Below are 17,545 nucleotides of genomic sequence, written 5' to 3' on the forward strand. Positions count from 1 at the left end.
TCTCGTTCAAACAGTACGTACTTGGTAGTTTCAAGGTACGTCTTACGTTTAGAAATAATAGCCCAGTCTATAGAAAGTACTAATATGAAACTAGATAGCAAGCCTGTTTTAATAGAAAATAGGATTTTTATTGTACTATTTAGGGTACAATAAAAGAATATTTTAGTAATTAACAATAAGCTGTAACAGCTGCATAACAGAGAAACTGGTCTAGTCAGCATATATTTGTCTATAAGCAACACAGGTTATTTACACAACAAAGATCGGGGATATGGTAGCATATTTCTGGATCGCATTTCCAAAATTCATCGTGGCTGTTTATTTCTGTCACATCGATGCCCTGGGCTACTGCTTCGGCGCGGGTCTTTTGATATCGAGCCTTTCGGTTTTCGACAGGTTGAAGCACTTCAGTGAAGGTGCCTCATGCTCGATGACTCTCTCACTTGCTCGTCAGTGAGCCCATGGGTCTCGAGCTGCGGCACGTTCTGAGGGAACGTGAACTCCATGTCCGGCATGGCTTCCAGATGGTACTTCAATAAGGATGAGTATAGTATGAGGGTTTGATATGATATATATTGACAGCTGCACCAAAAGACCTTCGATCTATGGCTTATCTGTAGGTACCAACAATGCGTAAGGACGCCTCCACGATGAGGTGGGGAGGTGAATCGAGAGGGGAGAGGGAGTTTAAAAACTGGGACCATTAACAGCTATAAAGTCAGTGGGTCTCCATCATTGATTGTAACCTCACTGGCGTGCGCGACTTCATGTTTTGTAGGAAAGTCTGCCTAGAGGCCCAGATAGCTAGTAATTGATTTTATTTTTGACTAAGAAAAAGAAAAAGAAAAATCATAATTGTAACAAGGAAGGAAGGCTCGAAGCCATTTGACGCTATCTACAGGTCATGTGACGTGCGTTACGTGCGTCGTGCATCGTGGTACTAAAGTACGCTTTATCCGTTGATCGTCCCGTCAAGAAACGGCCGACTTGACAAAAACGAAATGGGTTCGTCGCTGGACCTCGTCAAGGTGATAACCCATACTAACATACACTTCTCTTTGACCCATATAACGATGTTCTAACCTTCTTGTTGAATACAGACTCTGGCCGTTCCCGCGCTCATCTCGCTCAGCATCTACCTCTTGTTCGGCTACCTGATCATCCCCTTTTTCCGCCGCTATCACCAACGCTATGCCCACTATCTGCCGCTGAATACCATATCAGCGCATACGCTGACGCTGCGCGAGCGTGTTGCCGATTCGCTGATGCATTTTTTTCTTCCGTCGTCCTGGAGCCTGCTTCGACGGCGCGGAGGGATGCCCGAGGACAACCACGATGCAATCAGCATCTATGAGGAAGAAGGGGAGCATATGACGGCCATGGATATCACTGTGGCGCGGCGCGAGGCACTGGAAAGGCGACGGAGTACAAGTGAGGCCCAGGATCGGTTGAGTCGGGACTTGGAAGAAGGGTTTATGGATGATAGTAGTGACGATGATGAGGAGGAGGAGCGGAGGAGGAGAGAAGTACGGTGATTAGCATGCTTGTTTTTTTATTATTATCATAGCATTGTTTATATTAGATTGTTGCTAGGGGCGCATTTTGGCGTTTGGTGTTGCATTTCCCGCAAGGAGGATATTTACATGGATATATATATATGTGTATTTGGATACTAGATGAACATTGAATTACTCGTTACATTGCACAGATATTGATATACAGAATAATGAAGATATCAGTTGATGATTCATTCAAGCTTACAAACACTGCCAAAATCTTCCTACCCCAAACAAAAATCCACAAGATCCGGGAGTTATATTGTTGTGTTTATTATCAGGTATAGATAGGAAACCATGTCTCATTAAAGGAAAAAAAAAGAAAGGGCCCAACACTAAATCTAAGTAGCTACGTTCCATCCAGGATTCCAGTAAGATATACGTGGTGACGACATAGGACGAATCGGCGCTGTGTCTGACCTGAGGTCGAGCACGCCCATGTAGTTTTGGTGGTGTTGAACGCCAGCTGCGTGGCCGTCTGGCATTTGCATGAAAAAGGGATAACTTGCTGGGCACCGTCAGCTTGGACAATTTAGACTAGAAACAAAAGGTGGAACATACAAATCAGCGATGCATCCGAGACAGGCGTCAGCAGCTCGCTGGCCTGCTCCACATGCAAGGCCGGTGTTAAATGCTGCGGGAAATATTCATTCAACTCAGACATACTGCCGCCCGCATTGCTGAATGACGAGTTGCTACCCGAACTATAAGGTGTAGTAGGTAGCTGCGGGCTCAGCAGCGTATCAGGAGTCAAGTTCCAATCAGGACATGACTGAGCCGACAAAAGACGCTCGTCGGACTGCGGAGATGATCGTGGAGCAAGCAAGCTGTTTGTACTTTGGGTGTTTAGTCTCATAACTGAAGCGGCAGGGTTGTACTTTGGTGCCGATACGTATTCTGGGGCCTGTTGTTGTCGGTTTGGGGATTGGGACATAGAAAGCACTGGTGGTGCTGGTGTTTCTGGGGCTCTTTCGCTGTTGTTCTCGACTTTCTCCTCTCTCTTGCGCTTCCGAGTCAGTTGTCTGTGTCTGAAAGATGGATTTGTGTTAGTTTGTACGATGCACAAGAGAACAGCGATAAGAACATGGAATAAGAACATACCGATTCTTTGCATCCAGTCCAGTCCGGCCGGGAAAATAAGTGTCGACAATCTGCTTCCACGATCGTCCGTACTTTCCAATGGCAAGCAAAAGCATCCGGTCTTCGTCGCGCGTCCAGGGGCTACGATCTATACCTGGGTCGAGAACATCGTTCCACCGTTTAAAGCATTCTGTTCACGAATTAGTTTTCAGCTTCACCCACATCAACGTCAAAACTTACGATCGCCATTCCTGGTGCCTACGACTTGGGCCACTCGGGACCAGCTAGACATGGTGTTAGCGACTCTACATCGACAGAGACAGAGCCGGAACTTACTGTGTGCCATAACGCTGAATGCCGACTTTCAAGAGCTCGTCCTCGGTCTGTGACCAGGGTCCGAGATTCATGCTCGCTGACACTCGATAGTGCCATCGCTTGCGGCAGTCCTTGTTGTTGCGGCCGGGGAGAAACGAGGCAATAACGCGCCAGTCGACTTTGTCTTTTTCTACACACAGTCAACGATACAAGCCAGAGAGACCTGCCGGATTTCCATACCATGAGACTCGACGAGACGTCGAAGAAGGCTGTCTTCCTCTGCACTCCACAGGTTGCGAGACCGACTAGCAGTAGTGGTTTCCATCGTAGACATGTGAAATATCAACAGTGAATTTGATGACAGCGGGGATGACGCTGGGCAGCATGAGCGGGGGAGTGCCAGCCTCGTCGGTTTATATATGCTGCAGACATCAGTCTTCAATAAACATCAGGCTTAGCGCGCGCGCGCAGCCTGACAGGCGGGCGTTTTCCTCTTGGGCTGGATGAAATCTAGAGGCCGATCTCCGGACCCGCCAGGCTGGGTGAGAAATAGATTGATGCACGGCCAAGGCCGAGAAAGTAGTGGTCCTGCGAGTGATTTTGGCCTGAGTGATCTGATTGATCCAGGATGCATCCCTTCTGGTTAGGGAGGGGCGTTTTTTTTCCTTCTCTCTCGTGTTTGATTTGCTTTTTTTCTAATAATAATCTCAGCCATCACAAACCAACAGCGACTGGCGACACGAATCAGGAGGCGGCAAACAAGGCCGGCGACTATGCGTCTGGCCAGTGACGTCCCCAGGTAAACGGGCTGACCAACCTGGGCAAAACTAGCGAGCCCAGCCTGCGCTCGTATTTCTGACTGATGCTTTGGCTGAGAAGGGAAGCGGGCTTTTCTTTCTTTTCCTCCAGTTTTTCCCTGTCTTGCGAATTTGTCATTAGGGTCTGACAGTCGTTTGACTGTTCGGAGGATGGAACACGGCGCTCTGAAGAAGACTGTTTTTCGCCGAAACACACGAATCCCTCAGCTGAGGCTGGCTGGGGCCTGTGGTGGCGTATGTGGTCACACCAACATGGCCTGCATATTATCGCCACGTTTTTTTCTCTTTCTTTGCTGCTGCTTACTGCCCGAGATCAGTTGGGATCCGATCAAATTCTAATCCTACTGATGTACATCTGTCACTGTCAATAATTAAGGTTATTTTGTTCCAGCCAATTGCGCGCCCGCATGCCTGCTCCACCGCTGGTCTAGACTCTCTTGAAGGATTGCTCTATTAGTTTTGATATTGATATTGATAGATATGGCATAGCGACAATGTTGTTGTAGTAGTAGTGATTGTCCATACCAAGTCTGTCTCAAACTGCCATTCGACTGCTCGGTCACTAACAGCACCCATGCAATCCCATGTGGCCACCATTCTACCTTACGACTATCAACATTGTTACGCCACATTCTAAGCGATCGCTATTCACCGCGGCTGATTTGATCGGTTGGTTCGTTGTGGTCGCACAATGACAATAAGGGCCAGACTGTGTAACACCATATACATACGTCTTCTCTTCTAGGACTAGGATGGTCCCCTGGCATCTGATCGTATCGAGGTTATGGCCCCGAGCTTGTAGAACCCGAAAGACCAGATTATGGGGTTCTATATCACGGATCGAAAGGTATGGTATTGTAAGCTTCCAGACTATACCCCCTTTGGACCAATTTTATTTCTCTCTTGGCAATAGAGCACGTGCGCTTGCACATGAGGAAATCTTGTCCTCCGCGAGTCTATCTTGCAGCTTCATCCTAACTTGTTCTTGAAACGCACGCTCCACCTTAGGGTCCAAAAGGCCCGACGCGTCAGCGGTTTCTCACTGGATTAAGCGAAGGCCATCTTGTCCCACGAAGGCTTTCATTCTTGGTGTTGTTGCGCGAAGAAGATATTGCCGAAACTGACAAGAGACAGTGAAAGAGGCTTTTTGGCGACTATCGCCCGTGCTCCCGGGAAAAACATCCAAATTCAAATGCCGAAGCCCGAGAAACCGGGATTCGCCTTGGAGACGGTAGAAAATGCCGATATATTTGTAACTATATTGTTTATATAAGAGGCCAATCGACTCCAAGGCTATGCAAGAATAACAATAAAAATTAGACGACCACTTATAATTTCCAGATCGTCCAATCTTTCAGGCCCAACTGCTGAATGACACCGCCAACAGTTCCTTGCAGTTGGTATCCATGTGCCCAGACCTTGTTGCCTGCCATGTAGTTAATAAATCCTTCTGGGCCAGAGACGATAATCATTCTCTTCTCGGCTGTTGACGGCTGTGCGGATTCTGTAAATGTTGTTATTTCTTTCGGACTGATGAATGAACTTTCTTCGTCCACAAAATAGTCCACCGTAATCTGGCCTGGGTACTGCGCTTTCAACTTTTGCAATTCACGCACAATGGCGCCTTGCTCAGTAGAAGATGAAGACGTGGGCTCAGGCGCCGTGGCCGGGCCAGCTTTGTCCCGGTTACCAAACGGCCACCACGTCGACTTTGCAGACTTGTCTGCCAATGTGTCGCTTTTGCCTCCTAGGCAATCTTCTCTCTTCCTGTTTGCCCACAGAATGTGAATCTTGGGTTTTTCTTCTCCCGCCGGCTTTCGTAGCAAGACGTGAATGGCCTGTAGAGCCGGAGCGATTCCCGTCCCACCCGCAATGAACAAGACGTTATTCACCTCGGGAGAAATCTCGCATTCGACTTGCGGCCCTCTGATTTCTATATTCGCACCCACTTGCAGACTATGCAGATAGCGAGAGACCTCGCCGTGAGGATCGCGACGGATCAAGAAACGGAGCGAGTCTGGTATCTCGTGGCCGCCTTCTTCTACGCCCTCATCCAGCGGGGGAAGCGGCGTATAATCTCGCCCAATTTGAAGCTGCGGCTGTTTGAACATGACACTCCATATCCCGGTCTGCCATGCCAGCTCGTATGTTTCTTGGTTATTTGCCGGCGACGAAGGCTCGAGTGTGAATATGCTGTTGGTCGACGAAACGGGGTCTCGCGAGACCAATCTGTAGTGTGCGAATGAGAGCGGATTCAGTTGACTGTTCTGGGCATCCTGATGCGTTCTGAAATACGCCCCCAGCCCGGCAGCTCCCAGCGAGACCACGGTTAAGCGAAGCCAAGTCCGTTTCTTTGGCGGCGAGGAGGACGTCGATGAGTTATGCCGCACTTGAAGCACTGGAGGAGACGCTCGCCGGGAAACTTTCAAGCCACAGCATTGCCGTCGCAGACAATGACCGGGAGAGCGCACTGTGAAGGACTGCATGACCGAAGTCGCGAGGGGGTTGAGCGCATGCTCGAAACAAAACAAAAGATTGATCTGATTATCACTATTGTTGAATAATAATGTTGAACGTCGTTGGCGGCGGCCGCCGCACTAGCGCCTTCTGCGGCGTGGCTCTTCGCCGATCCCTCCTGCACTGATCGCAACAGCAATGACAACCGCATAACTAACTAACAAACTCCTTATTCCTGCGTGTTTAGTTGCAGTTGCCCCTTGCTTTCGATTTCGCCAGCATAGCGCTTCCTATATATTTGCGTCAGCTCTTACACAATTAGAAGTCTCGAATCGACTCAAGACGTACACCGGTTTCTCCTCTGTTCGGCTGGGAATGGCGGTCTCGATTGGCGCACTCAAGCACAACACTTCCTCCTAGACGCCCTCGTACCATGTCGCGAGTGACCTTTACTACAGACAGGCAGGCTCACCCGCCGCGAGACTCCCTGGAGCTTGCCTCACTCGCCTCGTCCTCGTCGCCCGACTCTGCTGGGCGATCCTCAATCGAGTCATCTCGCTCCGGCATCTCCTCGTCGCGAAAACTCTCGCTAGAAGCAGACGACCCTCTGTCTGACCATAATGCCTTGGAGTCGAGCCAAACGCGACATGCCCGATCTTATTCTGTCACGTCCGCCTTTGATTTTGGCAGTAACCTGTTCCCCCTTTCGCAAACCGCTGGCGGTTACGCGCCCCTCGGCGCCCCATCCGTGACGTCTCTGGATCGCTATACTGGGCTTCGGGATGGCTCCTTGGAGAAACACAAATCGCTGACATACTTGAATGGGCTCTCGCTCATCGTTGGCCTCATTATTGGCTCTGGAATATTTTCGTCTCCTAGTCAGGTCAATACGAATGCTGGGTCACCCGGAGCAGCTCTCATTGTGTGGGCTGTAGCCGGGTTATTGGCGTGGACCGGAGCGGCCAGCTATGCGGAACTCGGAGGAGCAATTCCTCTGAACGGAGGACCGCAGGTTTACTTGTCCAAGATCTTTGGAGAGATCGCCGGATTTCTCTTTGCCTGGTGTGCCGTCTTTGTACTCAAACCAGGCTCTGCGGCAATCATTGCCATTATTTTCGGCGAATACGTTGTAAGGGCATTTATCGGGGCAGAAGTCGAGCAGATCAGCCCCTGGATTAACAAAGGCGTTGGGCTCGTCGGAGTCCTAGGAGTGACATTGCTTAACTGTGCTTCAACGAAGCTAGGTACCTTTGTCGGGGACATTTCCATGTTTTTCAAATTCATCGCTTTGATTGCCGTCACAGTCATTGGTATTGTTGTCGCCATCACGGGGCTGTCCTCCAAAGGACAAGCCAGTCAAGACTGGAAGAACATGAGTTGGTTTGAGGGAACAAGCACGGACATTTCTGGCTGGGCTGTTGCTTTATATGCCGGACTATGGGCGTTTGACGGATGGGACAACGTAAGTTTGCTCACTTCCACAATAAGATAAATGTCTAATTGTTTCTTTTAGACAAACTATGTCACGGGCGAGTTCAAAAACCCGCGTCGAGATTTGCCTCGCGCCATCCACACGGCCATGCCTGTGGTCATTATCTGTTATATGATGGCTAATGTCGCCTATTTCTTCGTTCTTCCGGTGGCGACGATCGCCAAGAGCAACACAATCGCAGTCCAGTTTGGATCCCAAGTCTTTGGTAAAGTCGGGGCTCTCATTCTAGCCTTGGTCGTCTCTGGGAGCTGCCTGGGAGCCCTAAACGCCACGGTGTTCACGAGCGGACGCCTGGTCTATGCAGCTGGAAAAGAAGGCTATCTACCCGCCATATTTGGTAACATTGGCTTTGGAAAGAAGGGCAGCAGCATAACTGGAGGCCGGCTGCAGCGTCGGTCTCGATTACAGCGAGCGCTGGTCCGCCTTTTTGGCGATGCAGGAGGAATCGGATACACGCCCATCAATGCGATGCTCTTCAACGCTATCATCACTTCGGCATATGTTGTCGTGGGGGAATTCGGCACTTTGATCACGTTTTATGGTGTTGCTGGATATTCGTTTTACTTTTTGACCGTTCTCGGTCTAATCGTGATGAGGATCCGCGAGCCTCACCTGGAGCGGCCATACAAGACGTGGATCACGACCCCGATTATCTTCTGCTGCGTCAGTCTGTTTCTTCTGAGCAGGGCTGTCATTGCCGAACCTCTGCAGACGTTGATCGTCGTTGCCTTTGTTGCTGCTGGTGTTCCTGCGTACTTTTGGCGCATGTATCAGCGAGACGGAACGATTCAACTCCCAAACTGGAAGTTTTGGAAGCGACGCTGATCGTCTTCCCCTTCACCAAAAAACCAACAAAAAAAAAAAAGATAGTATTTGTAATCATATTTAATAGTCGTGTGTTTTGCGCTTTTGCATTTGGGGCTGCCAAAGGAGAGGCAGTATGCAGTATAATGATTACCATGATGCATTCCATCCAGCGTGGTTTAATTGAATTGGGCGACAGCAGGGAGATTTGTTCATTTATTCATTTACGGACGTACGGAGTGAATGGAGAGAGGCTGCATGTATATAAGAGGATACAACGATACATATGTGTGCAATTCATATTTATTTACTTATTATATTTTCTTTTCAAGTTCGAAGTTCTATATGAACGCCGCGCACGGGCCACGCGTTAATGAGTCGCGGTCGACGCGTCTCGCCGCGGGGGCTCAACGAGCTTAGCTTTAGCTTTACACTCCGCCGCTGGATTAATCATTCTATCGACAACTGCCTGCGATCCCTCTCCTCGTCAAAACTCCATTTGTCGACATGGTCCAAGCAGAGTCATCAGCTGCTGCTGCCCGCAATGGCCTGCAAGCCTCCACCGCCGGAGCCCCCCCAGACTACGAGCTGCCCTGGTTTGTAGCACTGCAAACTCCGTCATTTTTTACAGCTCAACGCTAATCCGTCTTGTTCAAAAAAAAAAAAGGGTGGAAAAATACCGACCTGTTTTCCTCGATGACATTGTCGGAAATACCGAGACCGTGGAGCGTCTAAAAATTATTGCAAAGGATGGAAATATGCCTCATGTTATCATCTCGGGCATGCCGGGTATTGGGAAAACGACGTCTGTTCTGTGCCTCGCGAGGCAGCTGCTGGGAGACGCATACAAAGAGGCTGTGCTTGAGTTGAACGCAAGTGACGAACGAGGTACAGTGCTCTCTCTTGTCTCTGGTGTGACTGGCAGACAGGTGTTTACTTTTCTACACCAGGTATCGACGTGGTTCGTAATCGGATCAAGGGCTTTGCGCAGAAAAAGGTTACTTTGCCTGCAGGACGGCACAAGCTTGTTATTCTCGATGAGGCAGATAGGTGATTATCACCTCTTTTTAAGAAGTTTCCTGCACCGGCTTTACTGACTCTCCATTACTAGCATGACCCCCGGAGCCCAACAAGCCCTGCGCCGCACAATGGAAATCTACTCGACAACCACCCGTTTCGCCTTTGCATGCAACCAGTCGAACAAAATCATCGAACCGCTACAGTCTCGATGCGCCATCCTCCGTTACGCTCGGTTGACCGACGCCCAAGTAGTCAAGCGAATCTCGCAGATTTGCGAGGCCGAAAGCGCCAAGTTCTCAGAAGATGGGATCGCGGCTCTGGTGTTCAGTGCCGAGGGCGACATGAGACAGGCAATCAACAATCTTCAGAGTACATGGGCTGGGTTTGGGTTTGTGAGCGGCGATAACGTTTTCCGTGTGGTGGATAGCCCGCACCCGATCAAAGTGCAGGCCATGATCAAGGCCTGCTGGGATGGCAAAGTTGACGCGGCACTGGAGATTCTGAACGAGCTATGGTAAGTTCTTAAATTTCTCTGCCAGGTTCACGAGATGAAGAACTAATTCTCTATTTTAGGGGCCTGGGCTACTCCTCACATGACATAATCAGCACTATGTTCCGAGTCACCAAGACAATCCCGTCATTATCGGAGCACTCGAAACTCGAGTTCATCAAAGAAATCGGTTTCACCCATATGCGCATTCTGGACGGTGTGCAGACTCTGCTGCAGCTCAGTGGGTGCATTTCGAAGCTGTGTAGGATCAACATGAAGCCAGAGCTCTTCTCGAATGGGTCTTCTAGATGATTCATTTCTTCATGCATATTTGGCGTTGCTGGTTACGTATATCATTGGGGCTCGGGATTTATATTAAATCAATTCGTTAAAATTAATTCGATACTTTAAGATTAACACTGTATCAAAATCTCAAAAAAGTGGTGGTTGTGTCACCCACGTGGCGACGGAGGCTAACTTCCGCTCGGTCTGAATCCACCCTTGAAACCAACAAGCATCAACCATAAACTAACAAGTTTTATTCGCAATGAGCCATGGCAATAGCAATTTCATTTCTAACATGCTGTCTTGCAGCAGCATGGGCTATCAAAATAGCAACCGCGGCAGTAGACAATAGCTGGCATCCGCCCGAGACCAGCGCCATCAGCGATCTCGATCTCAACCTGGACAGCGATGGTGTATTTGGCTTCATATTCAATTCATCGAACACCCCAGACGAGAACTACGGACAGTACAACTACTGCAATATGCCGCATGTGCGGAGGCGTGAGTATGAGAAAGCGCCAGAGGGGTATGAGCTCGTATATGTTGAAGTAGTATGTAAACCTTCACTCTTATCGTTTTCGGAATGAGCATATCAGTTAACTAACTTGCTAGATCCATCGCCATCATAAAAGAACACCATATCAATCCAATACTTTTCCAACAGAAGAATATGCCTGGAATTGCAATGACACACACTTATATTACTACGGCCAACCTACGGCTAATACTCGGAACAGCCCAAGCACAACATTCTGGATGATAGAAGACAATCCACTGGACGTATTCCCCGTCGAGGGCTTCCCAGGATCCTGCGCTTTCCCTCAGATTACGAGTGCTGGGCTTGAAGATTCGTGGCAACATGGACGCGATATTTTTGAGGTGTATCATGACCTTTTGGGGTTTTTGCCTGATACGCTAGACTCACAAAAGATGCATTTCAGGGTTACTAATAATGTGATTACGAGTCAAGTCATTGGTATGGTAATTGCGGGGATGTACGATGTGCAGAATAACGTGCCGTTGCATGTTCAGGTTTGTCCGGTTTCTTTTTTGCTATTTAATAATTATTCCTGATGAAATATTGCAGAAAAAGGGCATCGACTCGCTGGAGCCTCAGTATCCCTGCCCCGGTGGCTCTTATATATTCGATACCATAAAAGACTCTGACATAGGCTCCACGCCATGGACAAGACATCTCGAAAAGACCGCAGAGCTGTTCAAATCACTAGATCTCGTTTCCGGGGTCCCTCCAGACGCAAAAGGCTGGCATGCCAACTATGACCACTATTTCGACAGCCTCTCGTCACGGCTCTGCCATTCTAAGCCTCTACCCTGCAGTCCAGGTAACCCGTCACAATGCATATCGCAGTCCCAAGCCAACGCAGTCCTCCGTCTTGGCCAGTGGGAGTATTCATACCTATACCGTGGCGCCCCAGCGTCACTAACCGCCAGCACAGCTCTGTACGGAGTTTTCGTTGCTGAACTGGCCCAACACATTCGCACCCAAATCGACATTCTTTCGTCGCCTAACAATGATGACGATTCAAGCAGAGTGGTATACACCCACAACGTCGCCCACGACGGAAGTATTTCTCGTCTTCTTTCCATTCTGCAGATTAAGAACATGGTCTGGCCGGGTATGGGCGCCGAGCTTGTTTTTGAGTTGTATCGAAACAACATACAGAAAACCCAGGGGGATCAAAAATTCTCGGTGCGTGTTCTTTGGGGAGGTCGGGTGCTGGAAAGCTCGAATCCGGAGCTGCAAGGTTCGGAGGACGGCATGTTGAGGGCTGAGAAGCTGCTGGAGTACTTTGATTCTTTGGTGGGACGGGGAGGGAAGAGTGTTTTGGGGTTGTGTCGATGAGGATATATAAGTTTTATATGTACGAATAGATATTTGATAATACTTAATGCCACTTACGGTTTATCTACCAGCCCAAAAAAGTCAAAATCTCTACTTCAACTTCAAGCACAGAATGTTTGCGTAGGCTAGATATATCAATTAATGTACTCTTGGAGTGGATATGAATTCCTGTGGACTCATGGCATTTGTAAGATTAAAACACGCTCTTAAGAGTAAATGCAACAACAGTAGATAAACTAAACCGCAGTCAAAAAGAACGGCTTCTCCCCCGGCCCAGGCTGAACTTTGGCCATTTCCACAAGATCATCACACACAGCCAACCGCAATCTCTCAGCGGTCGCTGGCGAGTCCAGCCTCAACGGCTCAAAAACATTGTTATCCGCCCTAGCGCTCCGCAACGCATCACGCAGGGCAAACAGAACCGTAGACCCCAAAAACACCGGCGGCTCTCCGATCCCTTTACTACTCTGAATCGTACGAATACTCTCCCACGACACCCCCTGAAGCATGGTGACGTTGAATTCGCGCGGGATATCGCCGAACCCCGGGATTTTATATGTCCCTGGTCCGCGAGTGAAGAGCTGACCCGTGCCGTCGTTTGTCCAGAGGCTTTGTTCGATTGTGAACATGCCCTGGCCCTGGACAAATGCGCCTTCGATTTGACCGTAGTCGATGGCTGGGTTTATGGATCGGCCAACGTCTAATTTGATGTCGGTGCGGAGGACTGAGTGGTCGCCAGTGAGAAGGTCAAGCTCGACTTCGGTACAGGCAGCTCCCTAGCCGAGCATTAGCACTTTCTCTTCCCAATCTTCCTAGGAAAAGGTTCGACAATATACTCACCTGGGTGAAATAGTAGTACAACGGTTTGACCAATTCTGGGTCATACACCCCAAAAACATATCCGATGCGAGGCATCTTCCAATGACCCGTGGCTGCAAGATTGACGCGGTCCATATATGCAGCACGAGTAATCTCCTTGAAGCTTGCGTTGGGACCCAATCTTTCTCGGTACGGCTGGAGTCGTTCATTCAGCTGATCACATGCGTCCTTGATAGCCATTCCATTCAGATCACTTCCCGATGAAGCAGCCGTAGGCGACGCATTGGGGATTTGGTACGAAGATGTGTCCGCAGTGTATATATTATCAATAGGGATTTTGAGCTCCTGCGCCGCGACCTGACACATCTTGGTATAGAGACCCTGACCCATTTCAGTCCCTCCATGGTTAAGAAGCACGGAACCGTCTGTGTAGATCTTCACCGACGCTGCTCCTTGGTTCAAATGAGCGGCTGAAAAGGATAACCCGAATTTGGTCGGCACCAAGCAGATTCCACGTTTCCTCCACTTGTTTTTGGAGTTGAATTCCTCGACTTTTGCCTTTCGCGCCTCGTAATCTGCTTCCTTTTTGAGCTGCTCTAGCAATAGCGGAATATGCCAATCTTCGTCTATCTTTTGCAGATATGGAGTCAAATTTCCTTCATTATACAAATTTCGAAGTCGGAGCTCGTCAACGTCAATTTTCAGCCTTTCTGCAACGTCATACATGATCGTTTCTGTAAAGTACATGGACTGCGGGCCGCCGAAGCCTCGGAATGCGGTGTTACTATGAGTATTCGTCTTGCACAGCCAACCTTTGATATACACATTCGGTATTTCATAGCAGTTGTCAAGGTGAGTTATGCACCGGTCCATAACCGCAGAGCTCATGTCGAGGGACCACCCGGCATTGCTGTAGCAGTCTGCCTGCAAAGCCACCAGTTTTCCGGTCTTTGTAACGCCAATTTTCCAGTCACATCTTATCGGGTGTCTTTGGCCGCTAACTGCCATATCTTCGTCACGGCTTAGCATGATCCTCATCGGCCGGCGTTCCTTGAGCGCTGCAATTGCGAGCAGGCCAGCAATCTGAACGCTTCTGGATTCCTTGCCGCCAAACGCTCCTCCCATTCTCTTCACTCGCGTGTTGATTCTATTGCTTGGGATCCCCGTAGCATAGCTAATCATTTCTTGTGTTTCGAGACTATACACTGGTTTAATAAAATGGTCAGCTTGAAACCGGGGGGCTGGTTAACTCACGTATGCTGAGTCGAAGACCATACTTCCATCGAGTTGTCTTCCACGTGAGGGATTACCATGGATGTGTTCGTTTCAAGATAGAAATGCTCTTGTCCGCCAGCCCTAGAGGTACCTTCAAACACATAATCACACTTGGCAAATACCTGGTCCAATTCTTCTGGCGGAGCGCCCTTTCGGAGATCTTTTTTATAGAAATCATAAAAGCTCTTCACTTCAATCGCCTCGTCAACAGACAAAATGGGCTTGAGTTCTTCATACTCAACTTTGACAGCACGTGCCGCCTCTTGTGCTTTTAACGCTGTCTCGGCATATACCACACCAATCGGTTGGCCATGAGAAGTGACCTTGTCCGTCGCAAACCAAGGCTCGTTCTTGATGATTGATCCCCAGTTATTCTTATCTGGGTCGATATTGTGCTTATCAATGTACCCGATTGCCAGACCTGGTCGCAATGCCGGTGTCCAGTCCACAGATTTGAGGAGTGCATGGGCTTTCTGCGAGATGACTAGGGCACAGTAAAGCTCCCGGTCTTGGTGTGGCATATCGTCGAGGTACTCAGCTTCACCAGTGGCGTGCTTCAGCCCTGAAAGATGAGGTATTTGTTTACCCACAATCTTTTGCTCGTTCGGATTGTAGTTGTCTCTTGAGCCAAACGAGAGTCCTCGCTCGATCTCTTCCAGGCCAGAATCGAATTTTCCTAGCCCTAATTCCGCAACAGATTCATGCCAAAAACGGAAAAACATGGAAAGAGCCAAAGTTCTCCGGTAAGAAGCCATTCCACCTGGGACTCCGTATGGCAGAGGGAAAGTTCTCGCTAGTAAAGTGAGGGCATATTGAAGTGTCTTCTGGGACTTCCAGGGTTTGCCTGTGAGAGAATCAGAGCATTCTGTCGCCTCTACTGTCATAGGTGCCATGCCACCGTATACAAGCGAAGTCTCTTCCACTGTCCCATCGTAACTTATCCTCACCCGAAACCCAGCCGTAACAATGGCGATATCGTCTTCTTTCCGTCGCGCTTGCTTGTATGATTTGGTGACTTCTTTAATCCCCGCTGGTGGGATCGGGATGTGGATACGGGTTATAACGCTGCCTTGGGGAAGAGCGGTCTTTCTGTATCCCTTGAACATAGATTTCATAGGTATTACCGTTTTAGTGTTGAGAGTCTGCGTAACAATAGTTGCATCCGCCGCTATTAAAACGGGGTTCATGTCGGAAATTGGGGACGCAGTTGCAATATTCCCAGCCAAAGATGCGGCATTTCGGATTTGTAGTCCTGCAAAGTACCTCAGAACCTTAGCCATGGCGCCAAAGACAGAGCCTCGTTCTTTCAGTCTAGCCTCCAGGTCGATACAAATAGTCTCAAGGTTGGATAACAACGTATTGCCACCGATGACCAGCTCTTTCATTGTTGCAACGTCTTTGGGCACCGATACTTCTGCCAGCTCTGCAATATCGGCAATGAAAACTGAGACAGGATATGATGATGCTTTGAGGCGGACTTCAATCTGGACTTCACTCGCTCCTCCGACAAGTTTTGCGTCAGGGTAGACGTCAAGCAGCTCCAGCAATTCCTGCAAACGGGTCGGCCGTAGCCATATCTTTGTTTCATCGCCATAGCAAATTGCTCGATGCTCAAACTTGTGAAGACTTGGCGGATAGATTAGCTCCGTATCTGGGGCATACTGCAAAAACTTGATCTGAGGGACACCCCTTTTGTGTCTTGTTGATTCTGTCGTGTCCTCATCCGAAACACTTGTAAGTGACGTGTCCTCGCTATCACCTGCATCACTAGAAGGTGTTGATGAACATGATTCTTTCGCTGGATCATCCTTGCAACAGCCCCCAGGTCTGCCGCAAGATCCAGTCGATGATGCATTTGCTGCATTGGGAAGTGAACTCAATTCATAAGGAATTTTCTCGTTATTAGTCTGCCCAGAAGTGTCGGCAACACATGCGTTAGGCAAAATCTCGCCCTGGAGATCCTGGGTGACAAAAGTGTTGATGGCCTCGAGGATAGGCTTATAGCCTGTGCATCGACACAGATTTCCATCCAAGTAACCTTTCAATTCCACGTCATGTCTGCTCAGTTTTAATTTCCCGGACTGCTGGTCGTAGGCATTTCTAATCATGGCGTATGTGGACATGACGATTCCCGGGGTACAGAATCCACATCTGCATGCCATAATCAGTACTGTATCTATATAACAAGATCAATTGCCTACTGTGAGCCATGCAGTTTCGCGAGCCGTTCTTGTAAAGGATGAGGATTGTTTACACTCCCCAGTCCCTCGACAGTAATTACATGCTTTCCCACCACTGGACCCATCGTCAGTTTCCGAACCAGAAAATAGCAACAGGTCAAGCCTTGAGCATACCGCCTACAAGTGGATATAAACAGGCATTGACAGCTAAATGCCTGATTATCCCTTTCTGCTTTGCATCTGCGACCTGAAGGACGACTGTACATGCTCCACAGCCACCCTCGCCGCAGCCAAGCTTTGTGCCTTTGAGGCCATGCTGAGAGCGAATAAAGTCCAGCAGGGTCCAATGTGGATTTGGGGTTTGAAGCTTGACCCGCGTTCCGTTGAGAAAGAACTCAAGATGTGAGGTTTTGTATGTAGACGCTACCAGCTTCTGAAGGGCCTCATCGGCCAGGGTCACATTGGGTTCCTCTGCAGCCGGCACTGGGAGAACCATTGTTATGTCTCAGAATCCAGTTATGGATGAATACGAAGGATCAGATTGATGAGATTTAGTTGGCAACACTAGGAGCGCCTAGAGACAGCATTTGATATAAATGCAAGTGCGAAAATCCTTCGAAAACCGATTGTCCATGTCGTCTAGTTACATCGGCTTACAGCGGGGAGGGGTCATTTATCCATGTGGTTTACACGCCGATTGCGATGACTGATTGGCTCGATGGCGATGCAGCAGCCCTGCAGGAAGCAAAGATGACTTGCGATAGTTCTTGTGCGGAACGCTCTGAGAAAGATTTCTGACAAACATTATTTTGTCCATAGCAGAAAGTGGTGCGAACACAGTATTGGCCTGAAAATTACCACCGCGCCCAAAAGGGACCCTGTAGTGATTATGGTTTCTTGAGGAGGATAAACTCATGGTTGAAAAGACAATGCGGAGAGCGGTGCGGGGACAAGACTCGACAAATAGCACTCAGGGCAAAACTAATTCACCGCCAACAAACATCCTTAGCTCGCCATCTCGCTGCTATACTGCTGGCCATATCGTCAAATCTGCGATCCTGCCATATTATCATCCCGTCTCATTATTCCT

At 48.9% G+C, this 17,545-nt stretch overlaps 6 protein-coding genes across 6 annotated transcripts; 3 read left to right on the plus strand and 3 right to left on the minus strand.

Annotated features, from left to right (window-relative positions):
• Positions 1–1,001: 1,001 nt before the first annotated feature.
• TRUGW13939_07233 (uncharacterized protein) lies at positions 1,002–1,535 on the plus strand (the record flags this gene model as incomplete). Its single annotated transcript, XM_035490375.1, has 2 exons — positions 1,002–1,028; positions 1,101–1,535. The coding sequence occupies 2 exons, from the start codon at positions 1,002–1,004 to the stop codon at positions 1,533–1,535; spliced, it is 462 nt and encodes a 153-aa protein (XP_035346268.1).
• Positions 1,536–1,897: 362 nt separating this feature from the next.
• Positions 1,898–3,285, minus strand: TRUGW13939_07234 (uncharacterized protein; the record flags this gene model as incomplete). Its single annotated transcript, XM_035490376.1, has 6 exons — positions 1,898–2,064; positions 2,118–2,584; positions 2,658–2,826; positions 2,877–2,920; positions 2,973–3,141; positions 3,192–3,285. 6 exons carry the CDS (start codon positions 3,283–3,285, stop codon positions 1,898–1,900), a joined length of 1,110 nt encoding a protein of 369 aa, XP_035346269.1.
• Positions 3,286–5,097: 1,812 nt separating this feature from the next.
• TRUGW13939_07235 (uncharacterized protein) lies at positions 5,098–6,255 on the minus strand (the record flags this gene model as incomplete). The annotated part of the gene is made up of 1 exon (XM_035490377.1): positions 5,098–6,255. One exon carries the CDS (start codon positions 6,253–6,255, stop codon positions 5,098–5,100), a length of 1,158 nt encoding a protein of 385 aa, XP_035346270.1.
• Positions 6,256–6,659: 404 nt separating this feature from the next.
• TRUGW13939_07236 (uncharacterized protein) lies at positions 6,660–8,543 on the plus strand (the record flags this gene model as incomplete). Its single annotated transcript, XM_035490378.1, has 2 exons — positions 6,660–7,688; positions 7,740–8,543. 2 exons carry the CDS (start codon positions 6,660–6,662, stop codon positions 8,541–8,543), a joined length of 1,833 nt encoding a protein of 610 aa, XP_035346271.1.
• A 486-nt stretch (positions 8,544–9,029) lies between these two features.
• On the plus strand, positions 9,030–12,181 carry TRUGW13939_07237 (uncharacterized protein; the record flags this gene model as incomplete). The annotated part of the gene is made up of 8 exons (XM_035490379.1): positions 9,030–9,118; positions 9,190–9,410; positions 9,473–9,572; positions 9,634–10,056; positions 10,116–10,294; positions 10,627–10,868; positions 10,930–11,349; positions 11,405–12,181. 8 exons carry the CDS (start codon positions 9,030–9,032, stop codon positions 12,179–12,181), a joined length of 2,451 nt encoding a protein of 816 aa, XP_035346272.1.
• Positions 12,182–12,417: 236 nt separating this feature from the next.
• On the minus strand, positions 12,418–16,951 carry TRUGW13939_07238 (uncharacterized protein; the record flags this gene model as incomplete). The annotated part of the gene is made up of 5 exons (XM_035490380.1): positions 12,418–12,957; positions 13,022–14,198; positions 14,255–16,426; positions 16,477–16,570; positions 16,630–16,951. 5 exons carry the CDS (start codon positions 16,949–16,951, stop codon positions 12,418–12,420), a joined length of 4,305 nt encoding a protein of 1,434 aa, XP_035346273.1.
• Between the last annotated feature and the right edge of the window lie 594 nt (positions 16,952–17,545).

The sequence above is a fragment of the Talaromyces rugulosus genome, chromosome IV (genome assembly GCF_013368755.1).
Source record: "Talaromyces rugulosus chromosome IV, complete sequence".
Taxonomy (NCBI): Eukaryota; Fungi; Ascomycota; class Eurotiomycetes; order Eurotiales; family Trichocomaceae; genus Talaromyces; species Talaromyces rugulosus.